General features: G+C 40.5%; 1 protein-coding gene across 3 annotated transcripts in view; it reads right to left on the reverse strand.

The window, feature by feature from the left end:
- gria2b (glutamate receptor, ionotropic, AMPA 2b) overlaps positions 1-26761 on the reverse strand; it is a 49789-nt gene that overhangs the window by 4177 nt on the left and 18851 nt on the right. For all 3 annotated transcript variants that reach the window (XM_008287824.1, XM_008287826.1, XM_008287825.1), the window contains exons 3-13: positions 18656-18895; positions 10412-10608; positions 9139-9192; positions 8858-9016; positions 7070-7237; positions 3944-4048; positions 3635-3742; positions 2979-3185; positions 2392-2759; positions 1010-1208; positions 411-658 (exon numbers count right to left, since the gene is read on the reverse strand). In XM_008287824.1, the coding sequence (XP_008286046.1) occupies positions 411-658; positions 1010-1208; positions 2392-2759; positions 2979-3185; positions 3635-3742; positions 3944-4048; positions 7070-7237; positions 8858-9016; positions 9139-9192; positions 10412-10608; positions 18656-18895 (2053 nt within the window). The remainder of the gene's footprint in view (positions 1-410; positions 659-1009; positions 1209-2391; positions 2760-2978; positions 3186-3634; positions 3743-3943; positions 4049-7069; positions 7238-8857; positions 9017-9138; positions 9193-10411; positions 10609-18655; positions 18896-26761) is intronic.

Here is a 26761-nt window from a genome sequence, read left to right on the forward strand (position 1 = left end):
CAGATAAAGTATAGGAGAATAATCTAAATTTAGATTAAATGGACAAAGCAGTAGAAAAGGTTCAAATTAAAGATTCAAAGTGTTTTCAATAAGATTAACTAATGGGAGTAGGTCTTTAAAAACCAGCTGAAATTCAGCCTGGATAAGAGCCTTGAAGTCATTCATTCTGATTTGGAAGACTGTAGTAGCAAATTTGGCATTTAATCAAGTATTTTAGTAATAACAACATTTTTTTTTTTTTGCAATTTATCGACTTACAATAAATTGCAATGGTTTTTCAAAAAATTTGTAGGGGAAGGGGGGAATTACCTCATCTCCTTATACAAACCAGAGACACATAAGCAAAGCTACATCAGGGTAGGTGGGATACTATAACAACATTGGACACATTGTTATACTATTCCACCCACCTTAATGAGGATCCTTTCGGCGTGGCGATCCCGTAGCCTTTCGAATCCAGGTTGCCTCCCACCTTCATGGTGTCGCAGGGCTTTCGCTGCTCGATGTACTCGTTCATGGTGGACTCCAGCAGATAGGCGTACTTCCCCTTGGACTTTCGGACTCTCAGAACCCCCTCGGCTGTGGTTTTCACAAACACAGAGGGCTCCGCGCTGCGCATGTATTGCCACATTTTGTCAAAGAGGGCAATCTTTGAGCGCTGTGATGAGAAAAGACAGAGGAAAGAGCAACCTGTTGTTATCCAAGTTTGGTTATAAAGTCTTCAGGATGCGTTATTCTTTTTCTGCCAAACATTGCAAGTCAAGTGATATGTTATTTTTCACTGCCTCAAAGTGTAAAACTAACAGGTCAGGGTGTTTTTTGTTTTGTTACTACAGCTTTTTCCATTGCGTTAGCTTATTTCTTCGCTTATTACATCCACCGAGACTCACACTTGGAGTTCATGTGTTGATGGCTGTTTTCTTCTATAGACTGGAGTGTGAGAAATATTGCACAGAAAAATATGAAGCAAAAAAAGTTGTTTGCGTGAATGCACAAAAATATCTCTTACCCTAAAAAACTCTTTAGTGGAGCCAGAGTCCAGAGTCCCATAAGCGATCTCAGTCTGCTTAGCCAGGTCCTCTGCACTTTCAATGGGGGATACCATTCTCTCGACAGTCAGAAAAGCAGCCAGGTTAGCCGTGTAGGAGGAGATGATGATTAAAGTGAAGAACCACCACACGCCACCGACAATACGCCCGGACAGAGATCTATTATGGAGAGGGCAAAAAAGAAAGAAGCATTCACTTGTGTGTGTGTGTTGTATCTGTCTGTGTTAAAAAATTCATTCGCTATCACTAAAAGATTCTTCAGCTTTAGAGGGAAGACTTTCATGTACTGGACTTGTCAAGACCTATCAAACCACAACACTGAAAACATGCGGCTTCCTTCAGATTTCTTTTACAAACAACAAAAACACTGCTGAAAGTAAAAGTGGGTTTCAGTACAAATAAAGATAACTCTTGATCCATTGTGTGCCATCGTGGTAAAATCTATATCGTATCAATATCACCCGAGTGCGCAGTAATACTCAAAGAGACCGCAACAACGAAACAAGTCCAAAGGCGTCAGAAGGACAACTATATGCACACAGCTGGGGAAACAATATAGTGTTTACTGATTTGCAGCCAAGCTGACATCCCTCACATCATCAGGATGAGATGTTAAGGACAGGCCAGGTCACATGTTGATACGTCTCTGCAGAGTACGTGACTCCAGTCTGACTGCTGAGCACAAGAGTACTCCCACAAATCGTTAAATCTACATATATAAAAGTAACTTTAACACCACATTTAGGTAAATTTAACTCACTAAATTTAGTGCCGACTTACATATAAGCATTGTTATAACAAGATCTTTAAGCTATATGACGAATAAACTCAACTGAAACATGACAAAAGAGCAAATTTAGACAGAATGCAACACTTTTTACCAACTGATGAATGAAACTGCAAGGCACAATGACTCCAAACTAATATTAAGCATGTGATTATGATAACACAAGCTTGTTGGAACTCCTCTGAAAGTGTATGGCAGCTTTGGAGAGATACTGACTTGTTGATATTCAGACCTGTTGGTATTCAGGGAATGACCTAAGGCAGTCATTCTGCTTGTCGGTTCACTAGTGCATGCTGAGTTTGCTCATTCTGGACTAATGTGTTGGACATAAGTTGCAGATCATTAAATACTATAGTCCCGAGAACGACAAATTACATGTGGTTGACTAAAAGGGAAATGTTGCAAAAAAAGAACTTCTTTACTCCTAATTAAGTGGCTAAGGCGGGAAGTAATTAAGTCCAGTTACACCGCCAGTAATAAATTCACAAAGTTGCCAGTTATTCTTGGCTAATTAAACCACAAGCACCATGGCAGTCGTCGATTTTTCTGACCTACCTAGGTGAGATGTCACAGCCTTGTCGCATGAAGGCTCCGAGGGAGAACCACAGGCTGTTGAATATGCCAAACTCGTTAGTCGACTCATTGGTCTGGATCTGGCCGTCCTCGTACTCCTCAGTGTGCCACTCGTAGGGGCTGAAGCGGCTGACGAGGAACAGCACGACGCTGACGCCGATGTAGGCGAAAACAATGCACATCCAGATCTCGTAAGCCAGCGGATCCAGGAAGGAGAAGACTCCGGGCTTGGATTTCTGAGGCTTCTTGATCATGATGGAGATTCCCAGAGACATGAAGGGTTTGGAGAAGTCGATCACCTCTTCTCGTACCAGTGTGATGGTCAACGGAGCCACTGCGATGTCTGCTTTCTGTCGAATGATCAAGGAATTGAAATAGCAATTGAGATTTTATTTTATTTTTATTCATTTTCAAGATGCGTCAAACCCATCATGGAAAATAAACTCAACCACAAAGATTTACTGAAACATCTCTTAACAATGATGGCACAATAATAAGTGACACTGTGTTGTCAATTAGGTTCTAACAAGTCTTAAAGCAGATGCCTTACACTGAGCAGATGAACTTACCCCATACACGAGCTCTCCAACCATCCCGTTCCAGATTTTGGTCTCTGCGTCTCTGGCTCCGTACTTCCCATCCCCCACTATTTTCAGTTGATATTTGAAGCCACAGTGCTTTGCTATCTCTGCAGCCAGATCTACACAGTAACCCTCGTAGCGATCGTTGTCTACAAAAAGGTCGGCGTTCTTTTTCAGCATTACATACGGAGCTTCCTGAAGGACAGAGACAAAAACGGAAAATGCTGCTCAAGCACAAGAGGTTTGGGTTACGACGTTAAAAGCAGCTTCAAAGACAAAGGTCTCACACGGGGCTGACAGTTCATTATGGAAACAAGAAGGAAGCAGGCATAAAAGGGAAAGCACACCCTTGTAGCATCAAATCAGTGGCCTGGTGTCCTTCTAGCTGTGTGCATTAATTAAAAGAAAAAAAAAAAAAAAAACACACATACTACCCCCTCTCCTCAATGGAAAATTGATTGTGACATTAAAAATATCGCAAACCCACAGCAAAAAAGATGCAGTTATAGACCGTCTTTGGTACTGAAATATTGGTGCCTTGTGGTCTTTGTGGTAATTAAAGTCAGAAGAGAGGCGATAAAATAACTTGAAGTCATTCAGGCCAATGCGCTAACTGCTATTCAACCACACGTGATCAAATTTACCAAGATAGTGGTGACGATAACTGTTTTGTTTTCCATTCCTGTCGTGTCATTTGAAAAGACGTCCGATTTTGTCACAGCCATTTTGTCGACTTCATTCCAGTAGCCAATCTGGTGGGAGAAAAAGACAATGACATGAGAACAGCAGACATATTAGTAGCCTTAAATGCTAAAAGTGCTTCACACACAGCCTGAACCTGCTATTAAATGTTTCCACAACATACCTGTGCACAAAACACGTAAATTATATTAAGATTCTGGGATCTTATCTGACTTGTTTTCAACTTTACTTCAAGTGAAAATGACACTCACCTTTACAGGCCCATTACTCTTTAATTCCATTATATTCACTGAGTAATTGACTCGCTTGCCGTGTTGATCAAACTGGATGTTTCCTGTCAGGCCTTCCATTCGCACCTTAGAGACACAAGATGGTACGGTTACAATGTGGCACCATCAAACTGGCATTTAGCCTGCTTACATAACAACAGCTTTCTGATGTGCTAGCAGCTGGATGAAGGTTTATGTGGGACTTTAAGAACTGCAAAAAAAAGTTTTGTAACTGTAAACTGTTGCAAATTTAAGCTCTTTCACTCGTGAATACATTCCAGCTGCAATAACAACCATGCAACCTGCTGGAGTTGTACAATTTTGGATGATAGTTGTATAAATGTTTAATGAATGCCAGCTGTTATGCAGGGTTGTAATCACTTCAAACAGTTTCTCTCATCTTGGATTTTATCAACTTAATCAACTTATTGGGTGCACACAGATTTGCTACCAATTTTTGGTTTTGGCAGCCTGATATTGTAAATAAATGTTTTCAACACAGTCAGCGTTGTAAGTGGAACCCAACTTTTTGCATTTTATATTTCATTTCATGCCACGTAGTTGCACTGAATGACCCCTCCGCAAGCTCCTTAGCCAAACCGTCTTGCATGTTATTTTAATGCCGCATAATGTCACACGAAAAGCTGAAAAAGTGTAGAAATAACATGCAAAATGTGCCAGAAGTCTTTGAACTCTTCCTATTGGCCATGAGACACAACTGGTAACTTTTTACTGTGGTATTTAGAGGAAGCAAAAGCCATCTTTGTCATGATTGAAATTAATATCTCATCTTATCCAGGCTTGAGTCCTCAGTAAGTAGGTAACTGGTGCCCGTGTGGACTGGACATGCTTAACGAACAGATGCCATCAGAAGATCACTGCTAAAGGTTCAGAGGAGGCAAATGTAGGCAAAAAAAAAAGTACTGAAAGCGTTCAGGATGTCTTCTTACTCTCAAGTAACAGTCATCAAAAACCTCTTCTCTGACAGTATTGGTGCTTGTGAGGTCTTAATGGCCTCTCATCTTCTTTTCCCAAGTTCCCCAAAGTGAAGATCATGTGGGAGGGATCGCGAAGAAGTGCACTTTGCTTGCTGTTACTTTCTCCTCTTCTTCAAAGTTAGTGCCATGATCCTAAATGACTTCAAATGGGATTTCTTGCTGAGCTACAAAGCAGCAGAAAGACATAATGAAACTATTGGTGGCCAGATTGAAGAGGAAATTGTGGCATAGTCTCAGCGTGTGTTGAGATACTTGAAAAACATTCTTCATCTCTTTTCTTATTGGCAGCCAACTTAAATAACAAAGGGGCCAAGGGAGGAAGCATTCAGATGGAGGCCCTGGGAGTTTTCATGCAAACACTGTTGTGTTGTGGCAGCATTTCTTATCAGAACACATTGGGTGCATCCTTAAGGCCTAACAAATGTGCTGAATGGATTTTTATATCATATAAAATGTTAAAGCCTGATTTTTTTTTTTTTTTTACATTTTGAAATGTTCATTCTTTACAAACTCAGCCTCCGTTTGATTTGACTGACATTAACAAACACTAAGGTAAATGCCAATTTTATTTGCCATCGTATTGTGCCGTTTGATATGCAGACCTGCCAAGCTACTGATAAAGCAAAGTGTGAGACGGACGTGCAGAGGTCGGCTATTCAGGAACTCACTTGTATATTTTCTGCAGTCTAGATGTTAATGTCAATGTGGTGTAACAGCTTATCTCCCATCGTGAATCTCATAGTTCCCTCTAAACATTCCTCAGGATGGTGTATTTTATCGCTGTTATTCCTAATCAGGAGTTTCGTGATCTTAAAGATATAGTGCTGCAGGATAAATATTGTCATAATCCAGATTCTCACTTTTACAGAGTCTGTCACCTGTTCTGATGGGGCTTGTGATGTGATCATATCTGTGAATATCACAGAATTGTTCAGTCAAGACTGATCAGGTACTAATTTATCTACCTGTAGAAGAACTGCCTTTTTTTTTTGTTTGTTTGTTTACAAGAGAAAAGATAGGAATTACTTTAACCAGACACCGTACCTGTGGTGTTTACCTCTTTCATCTCGGCACCAACAAGTTCAATGTCTCACTGCAGATGTATAGCTCGGCATGTCCTTTTGAGATATTTTGAATCAAACTTTGCAGAGAAATAGCAGAAAGCTTTTGATAAGCCTGACCTGCCCTCCAGGAACGGCCAGCAAAATATGAAGTATGATTCTTTTGAAAGCCCCTCACTTTGTGGGAACCTCAGAGGGTAAGGGCTTATCTCTCCTCCAAACATGTTTGATCCAGTCTCAGTGCTGCATCTCTGAATCGTGTCTTCATGGATTCATTATAGCCTGCGATTCTTCATCTTGTATATGCATGTCCAGAATTCCTGAGTACCAGGTAGTAGCATCAAGTACTGATCAATTGTCCCTTGAGAGATGATCTACTAATACCTTAATGACACCCTGGGTAGACCCTGTGTTGTGGACACGTTTCCTCTGTGCCTCCGATATAGAGTTCAGGGAACTTCCCTAAGTTCAGATGGAGAAGACGGAGTGGTAGAGATGCAGATGAAAGGGAAAAACTTTTAAAGCCTTTGACAGCTGGTTGACTGTTCTTATGGAAATCCGATGTGATAGCATTGAGCCCCTGCTGCAGCATCGTCATTTCAAGACATGTGTTTATCTTCTGCGATAACGAGAGTCATACCCATTATGTAATGCCAGAAAAGTAAACAATTTCTGATTATAAACCCATATTAACATATTCTGTTGTGATCTGTTATCAGCTGTTTTTCATTTAAACGGCAGAAGCGTTTCAAGTTTAACTTCCAAGCTTGGAGCCCAAAAAACACCCAAAAGAAAAAATAAATCCACTCTGGCCCCACTTTGACCGTTGAGCCTCATTTCTCAGCAGGAGCGAAGCTAAGGTTGCTTTGTAACAAAGCTCAAAGGACGGTCTGTGGGTAGACCGCTGTTTGTCCTCTGAAGTCTAGAAGTCATGCATTTGAGCAATATCTGTGAAGTACTTTCTGCCTTTGTGGGTGTTTGTGCATGTCCTGAAGGAGATCTGCTGTTACCAGGGCAACAGGTCTTCACCAAGAAAAGCGGCGAGTTACCTGTTTCAGCGCTCGCTCGATCTCCACTCCCTGAGCCCACGGCACGGCGGGGTTGGCCAGGCAGTCGCCATTGTTGGCCCTCCTGGTGAAGTCGATGCGCTGTTTGTGCAGGTATCTGAAGGCTTCGGTCATCACCTGTACAGCATCGTAGGTCAGCGCCGATGTGTACTATAGCGGGAGAAAAGGGAAAGATGATGGGTTGCCGTGGAGGTGGGAATCTCTCTCCTACGAGTCTAACCTTAAGCCCTGATCGTAATATTAACCTTCGCCTAAGCACCGCAAACCTGATCCGAATTCTAATCTTAAAGGCCTAATAAAGAGACATTATATATGTTTAGGACCCAACACCTCCTCTTATGGAGCAATATTGCTCAAAAACTGCAGTGTTCAGCTATTCTGGTAAATTATGTAGGCTTTTTAAAAGACGAAGCCTTCTGTTTGTGACTCATTTTCCAAAAATGTATGTCTTCAGCTGAAATCAATAGACTTGGTGCTGAGAACCACAGACAGTATAGGAAAGAAGGAGGTCGATCTGTTGATAGCAGCAAAACATATAGGATATTATATACTGCCAACTCTAATCTTCAAAAAAAAATACAACTTTTAATGTAGCCATAAAGAAAAAAAAAGTTGCGACAGATGTTAATACTTGACCTTCAATACCAAGAAATGATCAATAAACAGCAGGGAGCACACTATGTTCATGTTTACCAGGAAAACTGGTGAAGACAGATGAGAGAGGACCAAGATCTAACACTCCAGGACACCATTAATGTGTCTTCAAAATGTATTTTGCTCAGATTGTAACAAGTGTACAGATTTCATTACAATTGGATTCCATTTGTGCAAAAAGGCCAATTCTGTGGGGTCCTTATTAGCAAGAATGAGCTTTGCTCCGCTGTAGATGACTTTGGGACTTGTCTCAACAACATCCATGTATCTCTTCTCAATGGCTTGAGGCAAGCTACTTTAGAATCGTCAAATCTCTCTGCCTCAAGTCAACCCATAAACCTCAAGCACAACCTCGCCTCATCATCTTTTAGCATAATGAGTTGACAAAGGAGGCTTCAACTGTGAGTTCTAACCTTAAATACACCCAACAAACAAATGAGGTTGACCAACATGAGCCACTTTGTAAATAAAGTATCCTCCTCACTACTCCTGCTCATTGTCCTTCCTAGTATTAAGTCATCAGGTCCTAATTAGAAAGCATATTGTATTTTGCATGCTGGTGCCCTTTTTTTCATTTTTTTAATCGGTTGTATTTATGTTATGGACTCCACTAAAGTTTTGTTCTGTTTTGTAAATGTCAGAAGGAATTTTCACCCAGATTTGTGGCCTAAAGAAGAACTCGAACTTTCACATTTTTATAGATAGACGGTGGAAGACATATTTTTGTAATTTTTTGGGTAATCTGCTAGTTTGGTGAAGAGTGGCAGGCAAATTTACTGCTGATAAAGAGCTTAAATCGAACAATTTTTCAGCATGATATCACCCTGATTTTATTTGCATTGCATGAAATGATCCAAATTAAATAGAAAAACGGCAGCATTCAGCTCAAGGGAAAACATTAGTGGGTTTGTTGAACAATGCATAAGAATCGCTGTGTGTTTAATAATGTAAAGTGTGTGCATGTGAGCGGGTGAGAGGCTGCATAATTTACTCCGAGATTACATACTGGTTGCAGCAACTCGGGCACTTTTGCTTAAGAAGATATTTTGAACGGACAATTCTTTACTGCAAATAGGAAATGCATGTTTGTGTGTGTCTGTGCACACTTGAGCTCACCCTTATTTTGCTGTCAGCACCGGGGTATTCCTTTTCCTCCAGGGCCTCCCATCGCTGGTCAAATTTGGAAACCAACGGATCATCAAAGTCAACAATCTGAAAGCCTGAAACGTTGGCTCCACCGTACTGAATTTTGGACAGATCCCCATCAATGAAACCCTGAAAATATCATAAAGAGAAGCTGAATTATTATATCACCGCATACAGCAAAAGGAAATTGAAAAAAACTGAAAAAGTGATAAAGCAACCATGCAATAAGTGTAGAGGTTGTTTGAGCTTACCAGATTGGCTATAATGTAGTGGTAGCCTTTAACATGTCTGCCAATTGTGATGACCTGCAGGGTTATGAGACAGATATATTAACCAGAGGCATACTCTCCCACTAGAATAAATCAATAAGTCTTAGACAAACAAGACACCTTAATAAAAGGCTCTAAAAAAAACCCCCTCGTCATTCTTCTGTTTCAGTGTGACTCGCTGTCAGCTATTGCAAAGGGAAAATATGTCGTCCTCATACGGGAAAACTTACACTGTAATTCATTATTACACCAAGAGCTTGACAACCAGAGATAAGACAATCATAAATATGGCAAAAGTTCAATCGAAACCATGCAAATCTACCCTGGATTCAGCCATTACAATTTGCCACTATCAACCATACCATAGCTGACAGTCTAGGTGCCATTATCACGGAAAAAAAAGTGAGCGTTTACAGTCACAGATACTGCCAGACAGAGATATCCAATTCCAAAGCCACTTCTCTTATCAGCGCGGCAACAGAAAAAAAAAGGAGAAAATAACATAAATATCTTTGCTATGCTCCATTTCACTCCCTCACATAAATGACACACCTGAAACTAATCCCGCCACTTGAGTGACACCTCCGTTTGTCAGCGATGCAGATTTGAATAATAACGTCTTGTATCTTCTATGTAAATGTCTTTAACATGAAGCAAGAAACTTCCTGAGTCCTAAACGGATAAAGAGGCAATTAGGCCGTGGACTGATTTCACTCGGCTTTCGGTTAAACAGACGTGCTTCAAATACCGATCAATAAGCTGCTCTCTTGGGTGAAGGTAGAGTAAAAATAACCTGTTTATGTGCATTTGTTTTGCCTTTAATTGCAGTTTTGTTTAAAGCCTAAGTGAACAATTAGTGTAATTGTTACGGGGCCTTTCTACATCTGCTTGGACTGCCGGGTCCGTGTGACAGCGTTGCTTTTGTAAGCGCCTAATCAATGCACGTTTTTCAGCTGAATATTGCTTTTGTCCTACAAGAGTAATTGAAAGACAATAGGGTTGTTAGCATTTTCTGCGTTACCTTTGTTTTTTAAATGACTGCACCTGCTCCTTTTTCAGCATTATTTCTACTTTCTGATGCCGTTTTCACACCATGAGACACTTTACTGTAAAATTATCACTAGTATGTTTAAAAGACATAGCTTAACTCGTGCAACAAACAACATTCCAGAGTGGCAACATTATGGATTCGATGCCTGCATTACTTCATCAGTCGCTCCATTTTCCAAGAAAGAAGCTCCACTCTCTACTGCACCTGCTCCATGATGTCTTTCACTTTGTCCTGTTCACAGTCCAGGATCACCCTCCTCTCTTTCTTGTTCTCGAGATCTTGGAAGAGTGAGCGGTAGGCCTCATCCTTCCTCTCGTCCTTCAGGTTCCCCACATTGATGGCTGTCACCTGCCACTTCTTTTCTGCTGCCGTATCCAGAACAACCTGCAGCGTCGTTAGGCCTGAGGATACAGCAGAGTTTAAAACATCGTTAACACACTTGGTTTAGAGTTTATTTTTTGTAAATCGATGCGGTTTAGAAGGCTTTGATTCATTCTCCCAAAACAAAACGTTTATCCACCATCGAAGAGTAATAATTAAGGAATGCATTGTGCGTCTGTGTCTTTGTCTGTTTGCTGATGCTCCTGTTAAAACTATGTGCTCATTTCCCCTGAAACTAGTCGCGCTATAATCTCTGAGATGCTTTTGGACTTATACCATTTTTGTTGGCTCATTACAGGCAAAGCCGCATGCGAATTTGAAAAGTAGTCACAAAAGAAGCATGTCATTGCAAAGAAATGAAAAAAATAAAACCACCAATGGTAAAGGCAGGAAAAACACAGAGAGAGAGAAAAAAACAAATTATGTAGCAGACCAGACCTGTTCAAAAACAAGGTTCTATTATTGCAGATTGGCTGCATTCACTGTCTGCTTACTCAAACCCTGTGGAGGTTTTGCAGCGACTCAGTGCCTTATGTAAAGAGCTCATCAAGATGAGTCACAGCTTTTCTGTCATGAACCTGACCACCGTGTGGGAGGAAAGTGGGTCTAACAATATACTTGACTGCATCAACACCAAAAGTTTCATACTGTATTGCTGCTCTGTGACTGGATGTTTGTGCTGCATTTTCAACACACGTCTCTGAGTATTTTTCTTCTTTTTTTTTTTTTTTCCGTAGTCGAGTTCATGATAAAACAACCTCTATTGAAGTTCCACTTACTTGTTCTGAGTCTTTCTCGGGAAATAAAGTTGTCACAAAACACGACTGTTATGCTGAGCAGCTAAACTCAGTTGAATTATCTCGCTGAGAACAAAGCAATTGAGCAAATAATAAAATAAATACATGACAATTAATCCTGCAATGGATGGTAAATAATAGAATTCTATACAGTGACCCCCTTTTTCCAGTGTGGACTTTAAGTTAAAAGACCCGTTCGGAGCAGTTTTTTTTGTTGTCGTTGTAACGTCTGGGGTCAATAACAGGCTACCAGGTAGCACTTTTCCAATCCCTCACTGGCTTCCCACCAGTAAAATTGCCTGTGTTTAGAACAAAGGGTTAGCTCAACTGGATGCAAATTATCCGTGCACTTTTTGTCAGTGCACGAGTGTTAATGGAACAATCTTTACAACATTATGGTGTCGCTGGATCAGGCTTTTTTCTATAATCCAAAATCAGTACAACTGCAAGGATTCGGCGAAGAACAGACACAGCTGCTGCATCAGAGTAATTCAATTACATGGAGCAGTTGTCCATCAATCTGAAGTGCAGCCTGGTAAAGGCAAAGAGTACAGAGTCCATCTGCACTAATATTCCTATCACCCCCTCTATCTAGTTTCACAGTTGAATCTCTGCTGATATTGATCCCTGGTCTGCAAAGGGCAGTTAGAGAGCGCTTTGATAAAAGGGTCGAGTGTTTCATTCCGACTTGCCGTAGCGAGGTGAATTACAGATATAATCAATTTCATGCGACACGGCTGAGGTTTTATGACAGCGGTGGGGAAAACGGAGGCTTGCAGTTTTCTCTCGATGAATTATGCATCATGGTTACACTAAAGTCATCGTAATGTGGTTAAAAGTGACCGTTTTATGGTACTTATTAAATGAGATCATTAGAAAATCAGAGTGATTTACGGTAAAGATAATGAAACACCAATAGCAACATTTAAAAAGACCTTTTTGTTTCTGCATTAAGGCTGAATTATAATTTAAGACAGTTAGACTCTGTGAAATGTACTTACAACATAAAAATATGTCAAGACCCCCGTTCATGAAAATCAAGTGTTAGCATGTCCATATGGTGGTTTTAATATGCTAGAAGACATGTCATGAGTGAAAAAGGCTGAGCATTTCCACCTTGAAATTGCAGCGTACCAATGACAGTCTCAAAAACATGGATTTGGACAACTGGAATTTCATACCTAACAAACTGAAGGCACCCATCCTGCTAACTTGCAGAGTGGGGCTCTCTGTATCATTATTCTTTGTCAGAATGGGTTTTCAATTCAAACATATATGGCTTCATTACTCCAATATTAAAACTTGACATTGTGTCGCGTGCAGTAGCTTTACAGTGCAGAGTCGTAGGTGAGCTTGAGTTTCTGTGAGTGAGGAGCGAAGCAGGGACTTCATAGATTCGTGCGGTCTACAGGAAGCGACAGTGTAGAGTTACATGTGAGACATTTTAGGACAGGAAGGGATTATTTTCGTGGGGGAAAAAAAACTTCCGACTATGTCATGTTGATGCACAGAGATGAGTTTAGAGGGACTTAAAGTTGTAAGTCTGTCTAAATGCCGACACTGGATATTGAACAAAAATAAAAATAGCACATATGTCCGCTAAAGCTACTCATAGAAGTGCCCTGCAAAGAGACAAATACCTTTAAGCTCTTTGTGTTAAAGCATTGTGTTTTTATTTCCTTTTTATTTCTCTTCTTGTAGTGTTTAAATAGAAATTTAAAAAAACACCCCAATGTCAATTGCCAGTTTAAGTATCAGCAACAGTTTTAATTATTCTCTACCACTAAGCTAATGCCCACAAAATCATTAAAATAAATAGGACAGTTATAATATTTTGCCATTCTTTCCCTAATTTTCTGCACATTTATCGTCATTGTGTTGGCTTATAATTAACATGGTGCCATCCATCAAACAGACACAGTGCTACCACTGCATTGGCAAACAAAGATAATTATGTGACCTCTCATCTGCTCTTAGATTGACCTGGATTTAAAAGGTCAAGGAGGAATAAGGAGGCATTAACTAGTGTAACACAGCAGTTTTATAATTCAGGAAATTGACAACTCATAGAAGTAATTGTGGCGAGTAACAGAAAATCTGATTTTCCTGTTTTCCAGTGAAGAGATTTTTTTTTTCCTCACACATGCAGCCTTGACTGTAAAAGCTTAACTTCATGCTCATTGATCAGTAACAACTCAATGTGATGATGTATGTGAATTCATGAGCATATGCATAATATGATGCAAAACTATTCAAATGAGGCGAGAGTAGGCTCATAAATATTGCATGGAGAAAATAAATGTAATACCTACAAATGCATCTTCATATTAGCTGTAATCTCTTTGTTTCGAGCTGCTGTTTGCACGCTTATTCACTGTGGTGAAGGTCCAACATCCCTCTCCCTGGTAAACCTGTCCACTTTCTGCATAATGTAAACTGAAGGACCACTTAAATCAATTTGTAAATGCTTACAGGCTCTGTTTGAGTGAGAAACAAAAGAGCAGCGTTCTGTCGTTGCTGCAGCTCTACCTTGAATTTGCACGTGGGAAGATAATAATCATCTTCTAATGGATGAACAAAACAAAACAAAACAGATTTATGCATCGAAGGACTGTTGATTTTGTACAACATACTAAATAAACTAAAACATGTACATGCACTATTTGCTACATACAGTCATACATGAGGAAACTACAGATGCAAATATAAGGGTTCACAATGACAACAGCAATCGTCCGTTCAGGTGATTAAAATGTGATCATAGCTGTGTGTAATTCTGTTTCGAGCCACAAACACTGACACTGAGCTATCCTGCAAACCACCTAATACTTTTTCTTAATATTCATTGCCAGTGTTTTCAAAAATCCTCCGTCTACAGTATCTGTGAATGACGACCAAGGCGATGGCGAGAGGAAAATGTGGATATGTAAAACAATATCACTTCTAAAAATATGTTGAATCAATACCGCTCGTGTCTATACTTGGAATGTGAAGTGACTGCGGGCATCCTGGTAGCTTAGCTTAGCATAAATCCTGGTAGCAGGGAGAAACCGATACCCATGTGTAAAGTCATCAGTTCGTCGTGAACTTACTATGTTAACCCTACTCAGGACCTTTGGGGGTCTTTTGGACCACAGGCCATTTGGTTTAGGTGACAGGTATTGTTTTTTTTATTTTTAAAGATTTTTTTAAATATAAGAAGAAGGACATTTGTCCTGCATTTGGAACCAAAAACACGTCAACTTATCAGATAATTTATTTAACATAGTATAAAAGTCTATAATGAACACCAACAGCTATTGGACCCCAAAATACCTTCTATGTATGGCAACATGAAAGTCCTGAATAGGGTTAATGAACCTTTACAAGAATAATCCTTTGAACAACTGTTGAGTGAGTACTGTACTTGTTCTTCTTGACTCTCAGCAAGAAAGCAAACATGCATATTCTCCAAAATGTCAAGCTATTTCCTTAACTTCATGGTTACTATCTAAATAAATAAAAGAAGGAAAACTGCAGAATCGGAACGAGCTATAATCTTTAAACTCTTGTCATGAAAATCCTCGTCACATAAAGGCCACACCAGCTCCTGCTTTGTCACCGAGGGCTGGTGCTGAATCTGAGGTGTGGAACCGTCCTGTTAATAAACTGTGACTACAGTTACCGAGCAGCTTTTATAGAAACTGTGACCAAAGATCTAGGTTGCAAGGGGAAAAAGGGAATTGCCTTTTCCTTTTTTTTTTTTTTCTGCTTTCCTCCTCATCCAGGTAGAATGACAAAGATCTGGTGGGAAATGCAGTCGCGGAAGTCTATCTAAGGACGTATCAGCCCTCGGTGAGCTAAAGAAACGCAGGAGAGGACGCTCACAGTGCCTGTCTGCCCACGTATATCCATCCATTATCCAAACTGACTTACTGACAACAGCTGACAATGGTGGTGCTGGTTCATCCATTAGTCTCAATGTGCTAATAGAATTCATCATAACCAGTGGCAACTCTATTGCCTCCTCTCCCTTGGCTCCTTGAGAAACACCCACACACCCTTGCATCATTTACCAACCAGCTCAGTCACTCACAATCTCACTCGCTCGCTCTTTTCTCTCTCCCCCTCTCCCTACACTTTGGTTGCCATGGGAATGAGTGGATCACACTGACCTAATTAGACAGCCATGCAGCGATGAAATATGCACAACAGGCCCCTTAGTGCCATGGCGGACGTACAGTAGGGACAGCAGGTCATTGCTAGCATTAGCATGGGGACAACCTAAAACAGCTGGTGCTTCTGATTTTAGACGGGAGCAGCATTTGACTCCCCTGTCAGCCTGAGCAAGGCTTACTGGGAAGACTTAGCAGTGAATGCTGAGGGGTGAAAGCGTTCCAAAGAGATGAGAGGAATTGTACAGCATGCATAGAGGGGGATGCTGTGAATGGATAAACAGGAAGCATAGTATGTGTGTGAGAGGGAACCGGTGCAGTGGGAGTGTTTAAGTGATGTAAAACGATGGAGAGTTAAAGGCAATACAGAGCAGAAGTGCCATAAATCCCTCCTAATCCACTGGAACTACAGTACACTATACTCAGTCTAAACACGAGTGTATAGACAGCAGCGATCCCACTTCTCTGAGCTGATTCACTTCCTATTACCTTAAGTCACTCATTATTTGAATGCTCTGGTAAGCCATCGTTGGCCATTCATCACCACTGAACAACTCCAAAGTGCATTTAGAAAGTGATCCCAACACTGGTCCATTTAGAGTGCGTAAAATATAGATAATAAAAGATTTTCAGTCAGTAATGAAAAGTAAAAATGGGCTTAAGAAATATAACCTGAAAGCCAAACATCTCTATTACACAGGGTGAAAAGATGTCATATTCAATTGCTGTACAGTTGAACTGTTATTCAACTGTAACTGGATACTACTGAGGTCTTTATTCTATTTTTTTTTTCATTGCAAAAGCAGTATTTAAATATAACAGAACTCTATCTGTAGAGTTCCTTTCAGTGCTGGTCGGTCCCTCTGTGCTGCAGACGACCGCATTGTTCTCCAAGGGGACAAGTTACAGAATCACAATTAGCAGGTGATGCTATAAAATGAATTACATGACAGAGCAAAGTGAGATATTGCACAAGAAGCAATATAATGTTCTGCAACTTTTTGTGGCAGTACTGTCTTTATGACACTTTATTATACACCCCTTTATTACCCATCGCCTCCTTGTGCTCAACCGTCTTCCATTTTATTTCCTGATATGTTGCAAGCTCAATTATAAAAAACACAATTTCAGGCAGTGTATTGTGTGTGTGTGTGGAACCTTTCAGACTGTGAAGGAAAATGTCTGCTCCAAGAAATATCATCTTTCTTCCAGACTTCCACACTATCAGTGTCACATAGAAAAGAATCACTGATGAAAGAGATCAAAGAATAGGGACAGAATAGATTTGAATATGAAGTAAGTCTGAATATGAAAGTTTGAGGGGGGATAATTTTTCATCTGCATTAATTCCACCCATGATCTTATCCAGGATTGCAACTACAGGTGCACAGACTCTGTATTTCTGGCTGCAATGGTTTCACATATTTCATTAGAAAATAACAGTATTTTGTGCGACGGACATCCTCATCGTGGTATTAATGACTATTTGCTTATTTAAATGTACAGACTGATAAATAATGATCTTTCAGCAAGCGCTCTTTTCAGTTTGAGTTAAAGCTGCAGAGCATCTCTTAATCTGGGGGAATGTCTGTCTGTCGAACTGATTTATAGACCAGGAGGCTGACTATTATCCCTCTGAACCCCAAAACCCATCGGCGGGTTTAAAAGTCATGCTATCTTTTAAAAAATGCCAAAAATGACACCATTTAAGAGCCAGAAGCCATGAAAAACAGAGAGAACTGTCTCATGTTAAACTTCACAAACGTCCTTGAACTAATCATCCCTGACACGTTATTTCATAGGGGAATACTCATCAAATCTAAGCTTTAAATCGTGGTACTTCATCAAAATCCCTTTAAACTACATGTCTTGTTTAAGGATTGTCGTAACCAGATTCTAAAAAAAGGTAAAGTTCTCTGCTCCACTGCACAACTGGAGAATAATTTGGGCAGGACTCGGCTGAACTGCAGGCTGTGCTGACACGGCGTATACAGGAGATTAGTATGGAAAAAAATTAAAAATGTCAAGTCACTGGTAAAATATGGATAGCATGTTGAGTCATGATTTTTCCCCGGTGTTGTCTGTGTGTGTGTGAAGATGGATGGAAAGTGTGTGTCTTCCCACTAAAAGCATTGACCCGGAGGCCAGCGGTCTGACAATGGGCAGCTCCCAGATGTGAATGTGAGTTTACTGTTTGATTGTAGAAGCAGTGCAGCGCTAGAAAAAGAACATAATGTGGAGTGAATGCTCAACCAACCTTCTCTACATAGGAAGCGTGCATGATTGTATGTAATAACAGCAGATTAAAGTGTAAGTAAACCCTTGTATGAGTTAAGTAGCAAATTATACAATGTGTTAAATGAATATGTTAGAACTAGTAATTGGTAGAATTAATGCAGGACTTATTAACACCTTCCTCTAATAGGCACAGCAGTGGTTAAGTGTTAAAATCACTTGAATGAAAACAAAATACTGTGGTACTCATTTGGTAACACTACATAATCAAAAAATACCTCACTGCATAGTTGGATATTACAAAGGAAGATCTATGTAGAGTTTCAGCTGTGACGCAACTTTACTTCTGGATCAGGATGTTCATATCATAAAAAAACACAATGCAAACAAATCACACCTCTATGTGGAGCGAGTGTGGAAATCAACAGCTGCGGGGCATATCATCTCTACTGTATGTCAAAGATGACTCCGACGGCCTCCCCTCCCCTTGATATTACATAAAACAGACTCTCAAACACATGAGGTGCTGTGGCTGATTGTATGTGACAAGCTGTTTGTCATGACCCCAAATGCCCTTTACCTAGCTTCAACTGTGCTTCGCCGCTTTCATACTTTTTTTATTTTTTTATTTTACATGTATTGCTTTTAACACAAGGAATGAAAAACCCTCCTTTTGTAAAAAAGGATGTGAGCAAATGGAAATTGCTGATGGCGTGTTTAAATTGCCTCTTCTAAATATATGGCTGCAATCCCAAATGCAAGTCACCAGATTAGCAGCAGCAGCTTTTTTAGAGAGCGACTTTTCAACACAGGAGCTGGTGAGAACTTTTGAGAAATCCGAGCAGGACTAAACATTCAAAACCAACCTGAGAGTGTCTTACCTCGGTCGCTGTCGTACAGATAGGCAAACTTGTCCCACTTGTAGTACTCAATAAGGCTGAGCAGGGGCCCTTTGATATCGGGTCGCATCTGGATGATGAACTGCTGATTCCCGTCCAGAGGGAAGCTGGGCGTTATGAAGGAGACGTGGAGTGTCCCGCAAAATGACGTGATGGTGTTTACAGACTTCTTGTCGTAGAATCCGAAAATGGCGTACACTCCTCTCGAGAACTGTGAACAGACTGGAGAAGAAAGCAGGTTGTTAAGGCGTGTTTACCTCACATCCGTCCAACAGGGCTCCTTTACAAAAGCTGAACAACATACGTTTCTCTTTCGAGTCAGGAATTATTTTGCCAGAACAATCTCACATCCAGGCAAACTCTTCCGACATCTATTTGTAAAGCTTTGAGAACTCCCTGCCATAACTCATAGCAATGTATATATCCAAGACCTTTATTGCGATCCTTTAGTGCACATTCGGGCCAAACACAACTATTAAGGGACGAGTCTTTCCGTTCCTCTTTCAGCTGATTAATGGATAGCTTTCCATAAGCTCTGTCAGGGGAGTGCTTGTATTCAACACTAAAAGATCCACTGTACGCCAGTCAGTATGTGAAACTTTTATGAGTTGCCCTATGGCTTTTTGATACAGAGGGAATAAGCGGTGTTGAGTATGAGTCAAGCATTCCTCAAAACTGTACATTAATTCTTCATATGTGGTGCATCCTGCGGGACTGACATTTAGCTTTTCTCACAGGAGTATGAATAAGCGGCGGGGCAAATACGCTACAATGCACCGCTTCACCACCGCCTATTAGCACCACATGTGTCCGCCGCAGATTATCCGATAATTTCAATATCTCCTCGGCTTCCATTAGACTTGAATGATTGCTTTCGTTAGGAACCATTATCAGCATGCTACTGACATTTATGATGACTGTGTGTTTACATCAAATTATTTGCATTGCATCCTCATCCCGCTGACTTTGCAAAGTCCCTGTATTCAATAATTCATCACCCGCATGCTCAGGTATGTACATGCCGTATGCTGGCCTCTAACATTCATTATGCAACGACCAGGAAAAGGTACTGTGAGATGAAGGTAAACATGAATACTAAAGGTCTACGTAATCCTGAGGCTGCAGGCTGTTTCTCAAACGCTGTCCCTGGATCAGCAGATTGGCATGTTGCTTGTAAATGTGTATTGATCAAATGTAAGTTAATCAGGCTTATTGATTTGGACATATGTGTCCTCCAGTGTAATTAATCTAATGAGTCATTTGCTCTTGCGCAATATTGCTGGAACGACTTGCTGACAAAGGGAACCGTAGTCCATATATCAGATATTAGCTAGCTGGGTATACGTACTGTAGGCATCATGCCACCACTGCACTGGCCGTGGCAAGAGGCCGAACTGCAGAAAGGACGACTGCTGTGGTCTTGACATTACAACGAGGGAACGTCGTCAGATTCACATGGAAGTCTTTAACCTTGACGTTAAGAAGGGATGTTTCATAAAGGTTTATTTTTTAAATCTTGCTGTAATGTTTCACATATACACACAGCGAATGTAGTTACAGCCATTTTATGACTCTGTTAGTTATTGAGCAGCTTCAGTCATGAGGTCTGGATCGAAATTAACAGCAGCTCGTTAAAGGCGAGTAAATCAAACAGCCTGCGGTATTTGGTCTTCGTGCATTGTCGGACTATAGCGCTGCTGGTCAAAACAGCCTCACTTGGACCACGAAGACCTTAAACTAAGCTGAAAATATTTCATTCGGCCTCCAACTGAGTTGTAAAGTTGGAGTTACTTTGGGTAAAAATCCTATATTATCTATATTATTAACATTTGTAACTCTACAAATGGCTTTGATAGAGATAAAAAAAAATCTTATACCGTAAACAAAAAATAAAACTAACTAAATAATCTGTATAAAATCTGTATAAATCTGGCAGCAAGGGGTCCAGAAAAAAATATGATAAAATGGTCCAATTCTGTAACCTTAAAAATCTATAAAGACAGTGAAAATAACAGCAAATCTGTAAAATAGTGATACAGTGATTTTAAAAATACAGTAAAAAATGGTTTTAAAACTTTCATTTCTTACGGTAGAGAAAATAACTTGTATCTGGTCACATGCACAAACATCAGTGTATGAATAGACATGTAAGAAGAGAAGTCAGCTGTTAGTCCCAGGGGCCGTTTAGAAAAGAAATATCCCGTCACCAAGCTGAAACTGTAGTTACATGCAGTGATTGTGTTACATGCAGCAAAGCTCAGAAGCCTAAAAGTTGTTTCTTAGTGAACTGAAAATACAATTTGCATCTTAAACTTTGAATGAATCTGGCAGCCACGTCGCTGTGTTCCGCCTCCAGCTGCAACAATAAAAGGCTTTTTAATATGCTCTGATTCCCACCTATGACAGGCTTTTCTCCATATAGCAACAGCAGCTCGGAGGTTATTGTAATATTTATAACCATCTCCAATGCAAACCTGGAAACCGCGAGGAGAAAACAAGATTTGCAGGAATTATTTAACGCTGGTGGCCGTAACCTAAACCTTCTACTGTTACAGTATCTGGGAGAGGCTTCCACCAAAGGACGGTAAAGAGGCTGTGAACTGATTCACTTATCAAACTCAGATTTTTAACTTGGTGTGGATTTTTCAGAATATTTACCTCATAATCAAAAATCCAGTTTCTTTATCCTTAGGACTACTTTAAATCCCTTTTGTCTTTTTACTGCTCAGAGCTCCAAAACAGGCAGAGCTCATCAGGAACGGGCCAAAACAGAGGGTCCAAGGCCAGCTTTCATCCACCGCCAGCATTCATATGCTTCTAAAATCTTTATTGATCCGCTGACACGAGCAATTAAACGTTCATCAGAGCCACCCCCAGACGAACCGCGAGCAGCAGTCCGATGACCTCCATCAGCCGGCGACACTGCTCCTAATCTTTTTAGCAGATGACAGCGACCAGTAATGTGGCCGCAGAGAGATCACACCTCGCTAATCTCGTTTTGCCTTTGTGCGAGCTAACAGAACCTAAAGTGTGACGTCTGTTAACTGTCACAGTCTAACCGGAGAGTGATTTTGTGCAGTTCAATGAAGAGGAATGAAATGTCCCTCAGTGGAGAGGTTAGGTAATGTGTTAAATAAGTCAAGGTGCTCTATTCGTGTAGCTGATTGACTGGAACGAAGCCCGAAAGAAAAAATGACAGCGAGCGTAAGTGGCGATAACATTTGGGAATAACATTTTATCTGGACGTGTTTACATCCAAAACATAATGTGCAACAATTGAACTGAAGGAGTGTAGGTGGGATGCAGTGCAGCTTATCCTCGATCAGCCATATTCAGTCTCTGTTACTTGAAGGTTTAATTATGATTTTAACTAAACAGAACATTCACAGTGCAGTTTGATATCGTGGTAAGATAAGTTACTGTTGCTCTTCAATCAGTTGCTGAGGTCATTTCTGGTGTTATTCTGAGGCGCGTGTATTATACGAGGTGTGTCAGAAAAGATACATTTGAACTACAAGTATTCCCCTTTGAAGTAATTCCCCTGGATTCTAACACACTTTCCCAGCCTTCTCTGCCTCCATGCACTCCTGGAAGGATCCTCCTCAGCTCCATCATCACAGCCATCTTGATGTCGTCCACGTCTTCAAAACAGGTCCCCTTGATGACCCCCTTGAGCTTGGGGAAGAGGAAAAAATCCCACGGAGACAGGTGGGGTGAGTAGGGAGGTTGCTCCAGCAAGGAACTGTTGGATGCTCAGGGCATTGTGAGCAGGCGTGTTGTCATGGTGAAGCAGCCATGACTTGTCCTGCCTCAACTCTTGCATCTTCTCGCGCACTGAATGAAGCAAACGCAGCAGGATCTCTTTGTAGATGTGCTGGTTGATCGTCTGAAGGGGAAAACTGGTAGTTTGTAGTTTGAAATATATCTGTTGTGACACCAGTCCTGGAACTTTTCTGACACACCTTGTGTACATATTGCTTATCGCCATGTGATTTCTTGGCCATCACACTATTTAAACATAACTTCTACACTTCAGAGAAATGTTGGGTTGCTTTGGAGATTCTAATTTTACACAAACACTCTTTAATAAACTTAAAGGGTTGTTTTATTTTTGATATTTTGGTAAGTTGTGTTGATGTAAACAGCTTCAACGATTTTCAGACTGATTTTGAATTTGATTGTTTTTGATGCATGAGGACAGTGGCCACTTGAATTGAATTAAATTATCTTGTGATCATTGTGATTTAAATTTGTATTTTTATGTTGCATTCTAACATTGGAAATACACTTTTTTTGGGGTCAAAAAACGCTGATTACAATCTCGACAAATCCTCCCAATTCGCACCAAGAGCATGTTTTATTCTTTGTTTCACATTGCAGTCCTCAGCCTCCTTTATCCTCTTGCATTATGGCTCCCTTTTCTTGCTTCAGTTTATCTGCTGAGCTGATGAAATAGATGTCAGGTCTTTTTTAGGCTATAAGACACGAGGTTGGACTTATAATCCTTTCAATGCCTAGCAAAGCTCACCTTTGTTCTTAGGAGAAGAAGAAAAAAAACACCCTTTATCTCATCATGATAGGCAGAACATGATAGAAGAGAATCAATATATTCTAGCAGTCCTCACTGACACCTCCAGAAGCTAATAGAGTTGCAGAGCTTCTGTTTCTGTGTCACTTCTGGCCATTGTCATGTTTCTAAGGCTTTCTTTGCTGACACTCTTGCTGGTTGAGCTTGCTGAGTTTGCCCAGGATTAAAACTCTCTGAGCTCATGCTTAGAGCCTGGATATCCCCATGACTGTGCTGCAGCTTATGCCAGAGTGAACAGTTTGACAACATGTTACTTTATTACCAAATATGGTAATTCACATCCAGAAGCGACGTGCTACCCATTTGTCTGTGCAGCGACTGTTCAGAGGATTTTTTATTTATTTATTTATTTTTTTGCTGGAACATGATGGCAGAAATATGACGAGCAGGAGGTTTTTAATGGGCGAGACGTCTACGTGTGCTCCTTCAATAAGGAATTCTTGAAATGTTTAATTAAGGAAGAAAAGCCAGCAACAAACACTGACTCTTAGAAACAGTGAGGATTGTGGAAAAGCCATTAAGCCTCTGTCACAACTGACTGCTTTTTAGTGAAACCAGCAAGTATTCGCCCTCAGAAATCCCCCTCTGAGCACAGAAAAAAGAGGTGACTGGGTAAATCTCTTTTTGGAGTGTTGACGAGGTCACCCTAATTAGGCACCATGAGCAAAATGTTGAAACAAATCGTATTATTGCTCACTGCTGGGTCCGTAACTTGTAGCGTGGAGCGAGCTTTCCCCTCTCTCTTTCTGTTCATGACGATAAAATGAAAAACAAAAATAAGTTCTCACTTAATCTGGGGAATGTTCTAGCAAGATAAACACGCTGTCGATTCGGGGACTTGTAATCCTAACATTGTAGCTACAGCCACCATGAATAATATACAACACACGTATATGTGCCGGCCTGTGCCTGTGCATGAGGGTTGTTTGCGTTTGATTATTACGCGTGATCTGGTTGGTCTTGAATTTCCACTTGAAAATCTTTCCTTCGTGCGCCAGTAATGTCAAAGGAAATGAGCCTTTTGACAAGGATAATGCAAAACACAAGACGTATAACTACATTAAACTGTACACACAGCACAAGAGCAGGGCAGACAGTCATTATGCATACTGCTGCACGTTTCAGATATATTTATGTAGGAAGAAAGGAACGAGAAAATAGCTTTCTAAAAGCGCAGAATGAAAGATAGCTTTGCATCAGCACGCTCCGCAACGGAATAAACGGAAAAAATAACTTCTCTATCATAAAGGCTAATAGAGTTACATAGTTGGGATTTGAAGAAATAACATTTTCACCCTGAGAGCCATTGTTTCTTCAGGTGAAAATGTTTTACACAGTGCCTTTGCATGTGCCACACTAAAGAGATCAAGCCATACCTGGAACATTTCCTATTGGGAAACTGATATTGATTCCAAAGGCCTCCTGTGACTAGATGTGACATCTGCTGATGCTTGCACACAGCTTCTATTGTATCTGTGACTCTGCACTGTCTGCAAGTGTAATTTTTCTTCTCTCATCAGACCCATATGGGTGAAAATATCTGATTGAAATTGACCTATCGCAGGCTGCATGAGTGCAGTTCATTCAGACATTGTGTTCCCTACAGAAGGACATTCACATTTAGAGAAGGCTGAAATTGAAGTTTTAAACTCGAACATAATGAGATTACAGTAATATTCATTCAAATTGATGACTCCTGCTCCTCTGAGGGATATAAATGGATATGTTAGAATATAATAATATGATCTATCTTTCAAAATCTGCATGCATTTCACTTATATATTTACTAGTTCATTTGTTTTTCTTGAAATGTTATGATTATGTGCTCTGCAGAATTTGATTTGTTTCAGAATTCGATTGTTATTTCATATACAGTTTGATGGTGATTAATGGACTGAGTTCAAACGCGCAGCATATGCAGCAGATGCACAGCACCATTAAGGATAAAACAACATGGATCATTTGCAATTATGTTCGTTTGCTTGTATGAGTGTTTGGCTTTGTTTGAAGTTGTTGTGAGGTTAATGGATAGACTCTGGGAAAGACTCTCACGTCTTTTAAACAACTCGCTAACTCGTCCCTGTACATTAATTGCACCACAGCACTCACCAGACATTCTGTATTCATCAGAGGCCACTAATCATCTCATCATTAATCATGTTAAAGATCTCGCAATAGTGACTCTGACACTGTGCATCACCTTCCAAGGAGAAGGTGTACCCTGTGAAATATATTTAGCCGTTCCAATTAGCTGACCTCGTTTTCACCACCGTGGCACTTAAGGCATCTCCACTGCTCCGCCACTGTTTACATGACTGCTCCATCACTGATCAAAGATTCAACTTGCATAAATTAGCAGCGAATAAAACACCCAACTTCAGCTGACGTCTAATATTATGATGCGCAATGTAAGCACCGGTGTGAGATTGCAGAGGGTAAAGTACACTGTTGGGTTGTTTGTTGCAAGTTTGTTTAATCTGATTATCCAACATGCGACCCCAAAAACTTGCACGTGTACACCAGAATTTGTCTTTAATCAGGTTACAAGAAGGCCATTGTTTTGTTAATATTGTCAGTATGCTTGAAATGGATAGCTGCCATACCATATATAACTTTTAACACTTTTATAATGTGTTTTAACTATCACATTAAAAACTATCTGTAACAACAGAAAGACCCAGGACTTGTTAAGAAATAGACAACTGCCATATCCAGTAGAAAAAGACTGAAATAAACTAAGTCAGAAAATGTAGTTTTGCAGGACGTTTCTATGTAGCTGTAGTGATCAGAGTGGGACATTTATTAAATCTGCACCAACAGACCAGCAGCATCCCTGTGCATGTGCAAACTGATGAATCAGCCTAACACACGCGTTCACACTCACCGCGTCACTGTGGCGATGATCATCAACAGTCCAGTCACAGCGAACAGAACTGACTGTTACATATCTCATCCTCTGCAACACTCCTGTGTTCTCACGGCAGAGGAAAACGCCTCGAGACTTTTTATGTAAAACTGATCTGTCACCAGTTGGCGTGGCAGCTTTAAAGCCACCAACCTTTCTGTCAAAGCACCCTGAGCAAATTTGCCACTGATATAGTTGTTGCGCAAGCAGATTTTGACCTTGCACATCCCCAGCAAACTGGACAAATTTGGTGGTTTGTCAGTGCCTCCTGAAACAGCCCAGTGGTCCTGCAACATTTATGTGTAAGCTATGGTTAAGAGAACTAAACTTGTTTGGTTTTTTTCTCTGGGTTGCAAGACATCAGTGTGTTTTCTTTTAGTAAGAGACAAGATGGGAAATGATATATTTAAAGACAGACCAGATATGCTTCACCAAGCTGGAGAAAACAACCAGGATAACATTTTTTGCAGGACAACATTTCCTCTAATTTTGCTACAGAGTGTAAATGTAAAATTTTTTCATTTATTTTTTTTGTCTAATGAGGTCAGTCTAGGTTGCCGGTTCGCGTCCCGGTGGGGGCACCGGAATCTTTCTG

This window comes from Stegastes partitus, unplaced genomic scaffold (genome assembly GCF_000690725.1).
Source record: "Stegastes partitus isolate 25-593 unplaced genomic scaffold, Stegastes_partitus-1.0.2 Scaffold523, whole genome shotgun sequence".
NCBI classification, from domain to species: domain Eukaryota; kingdom Metazoa; phylum Chordata; class Actinopteri; family Pomacentridae; genus Stegastes; species Stegastes partitus.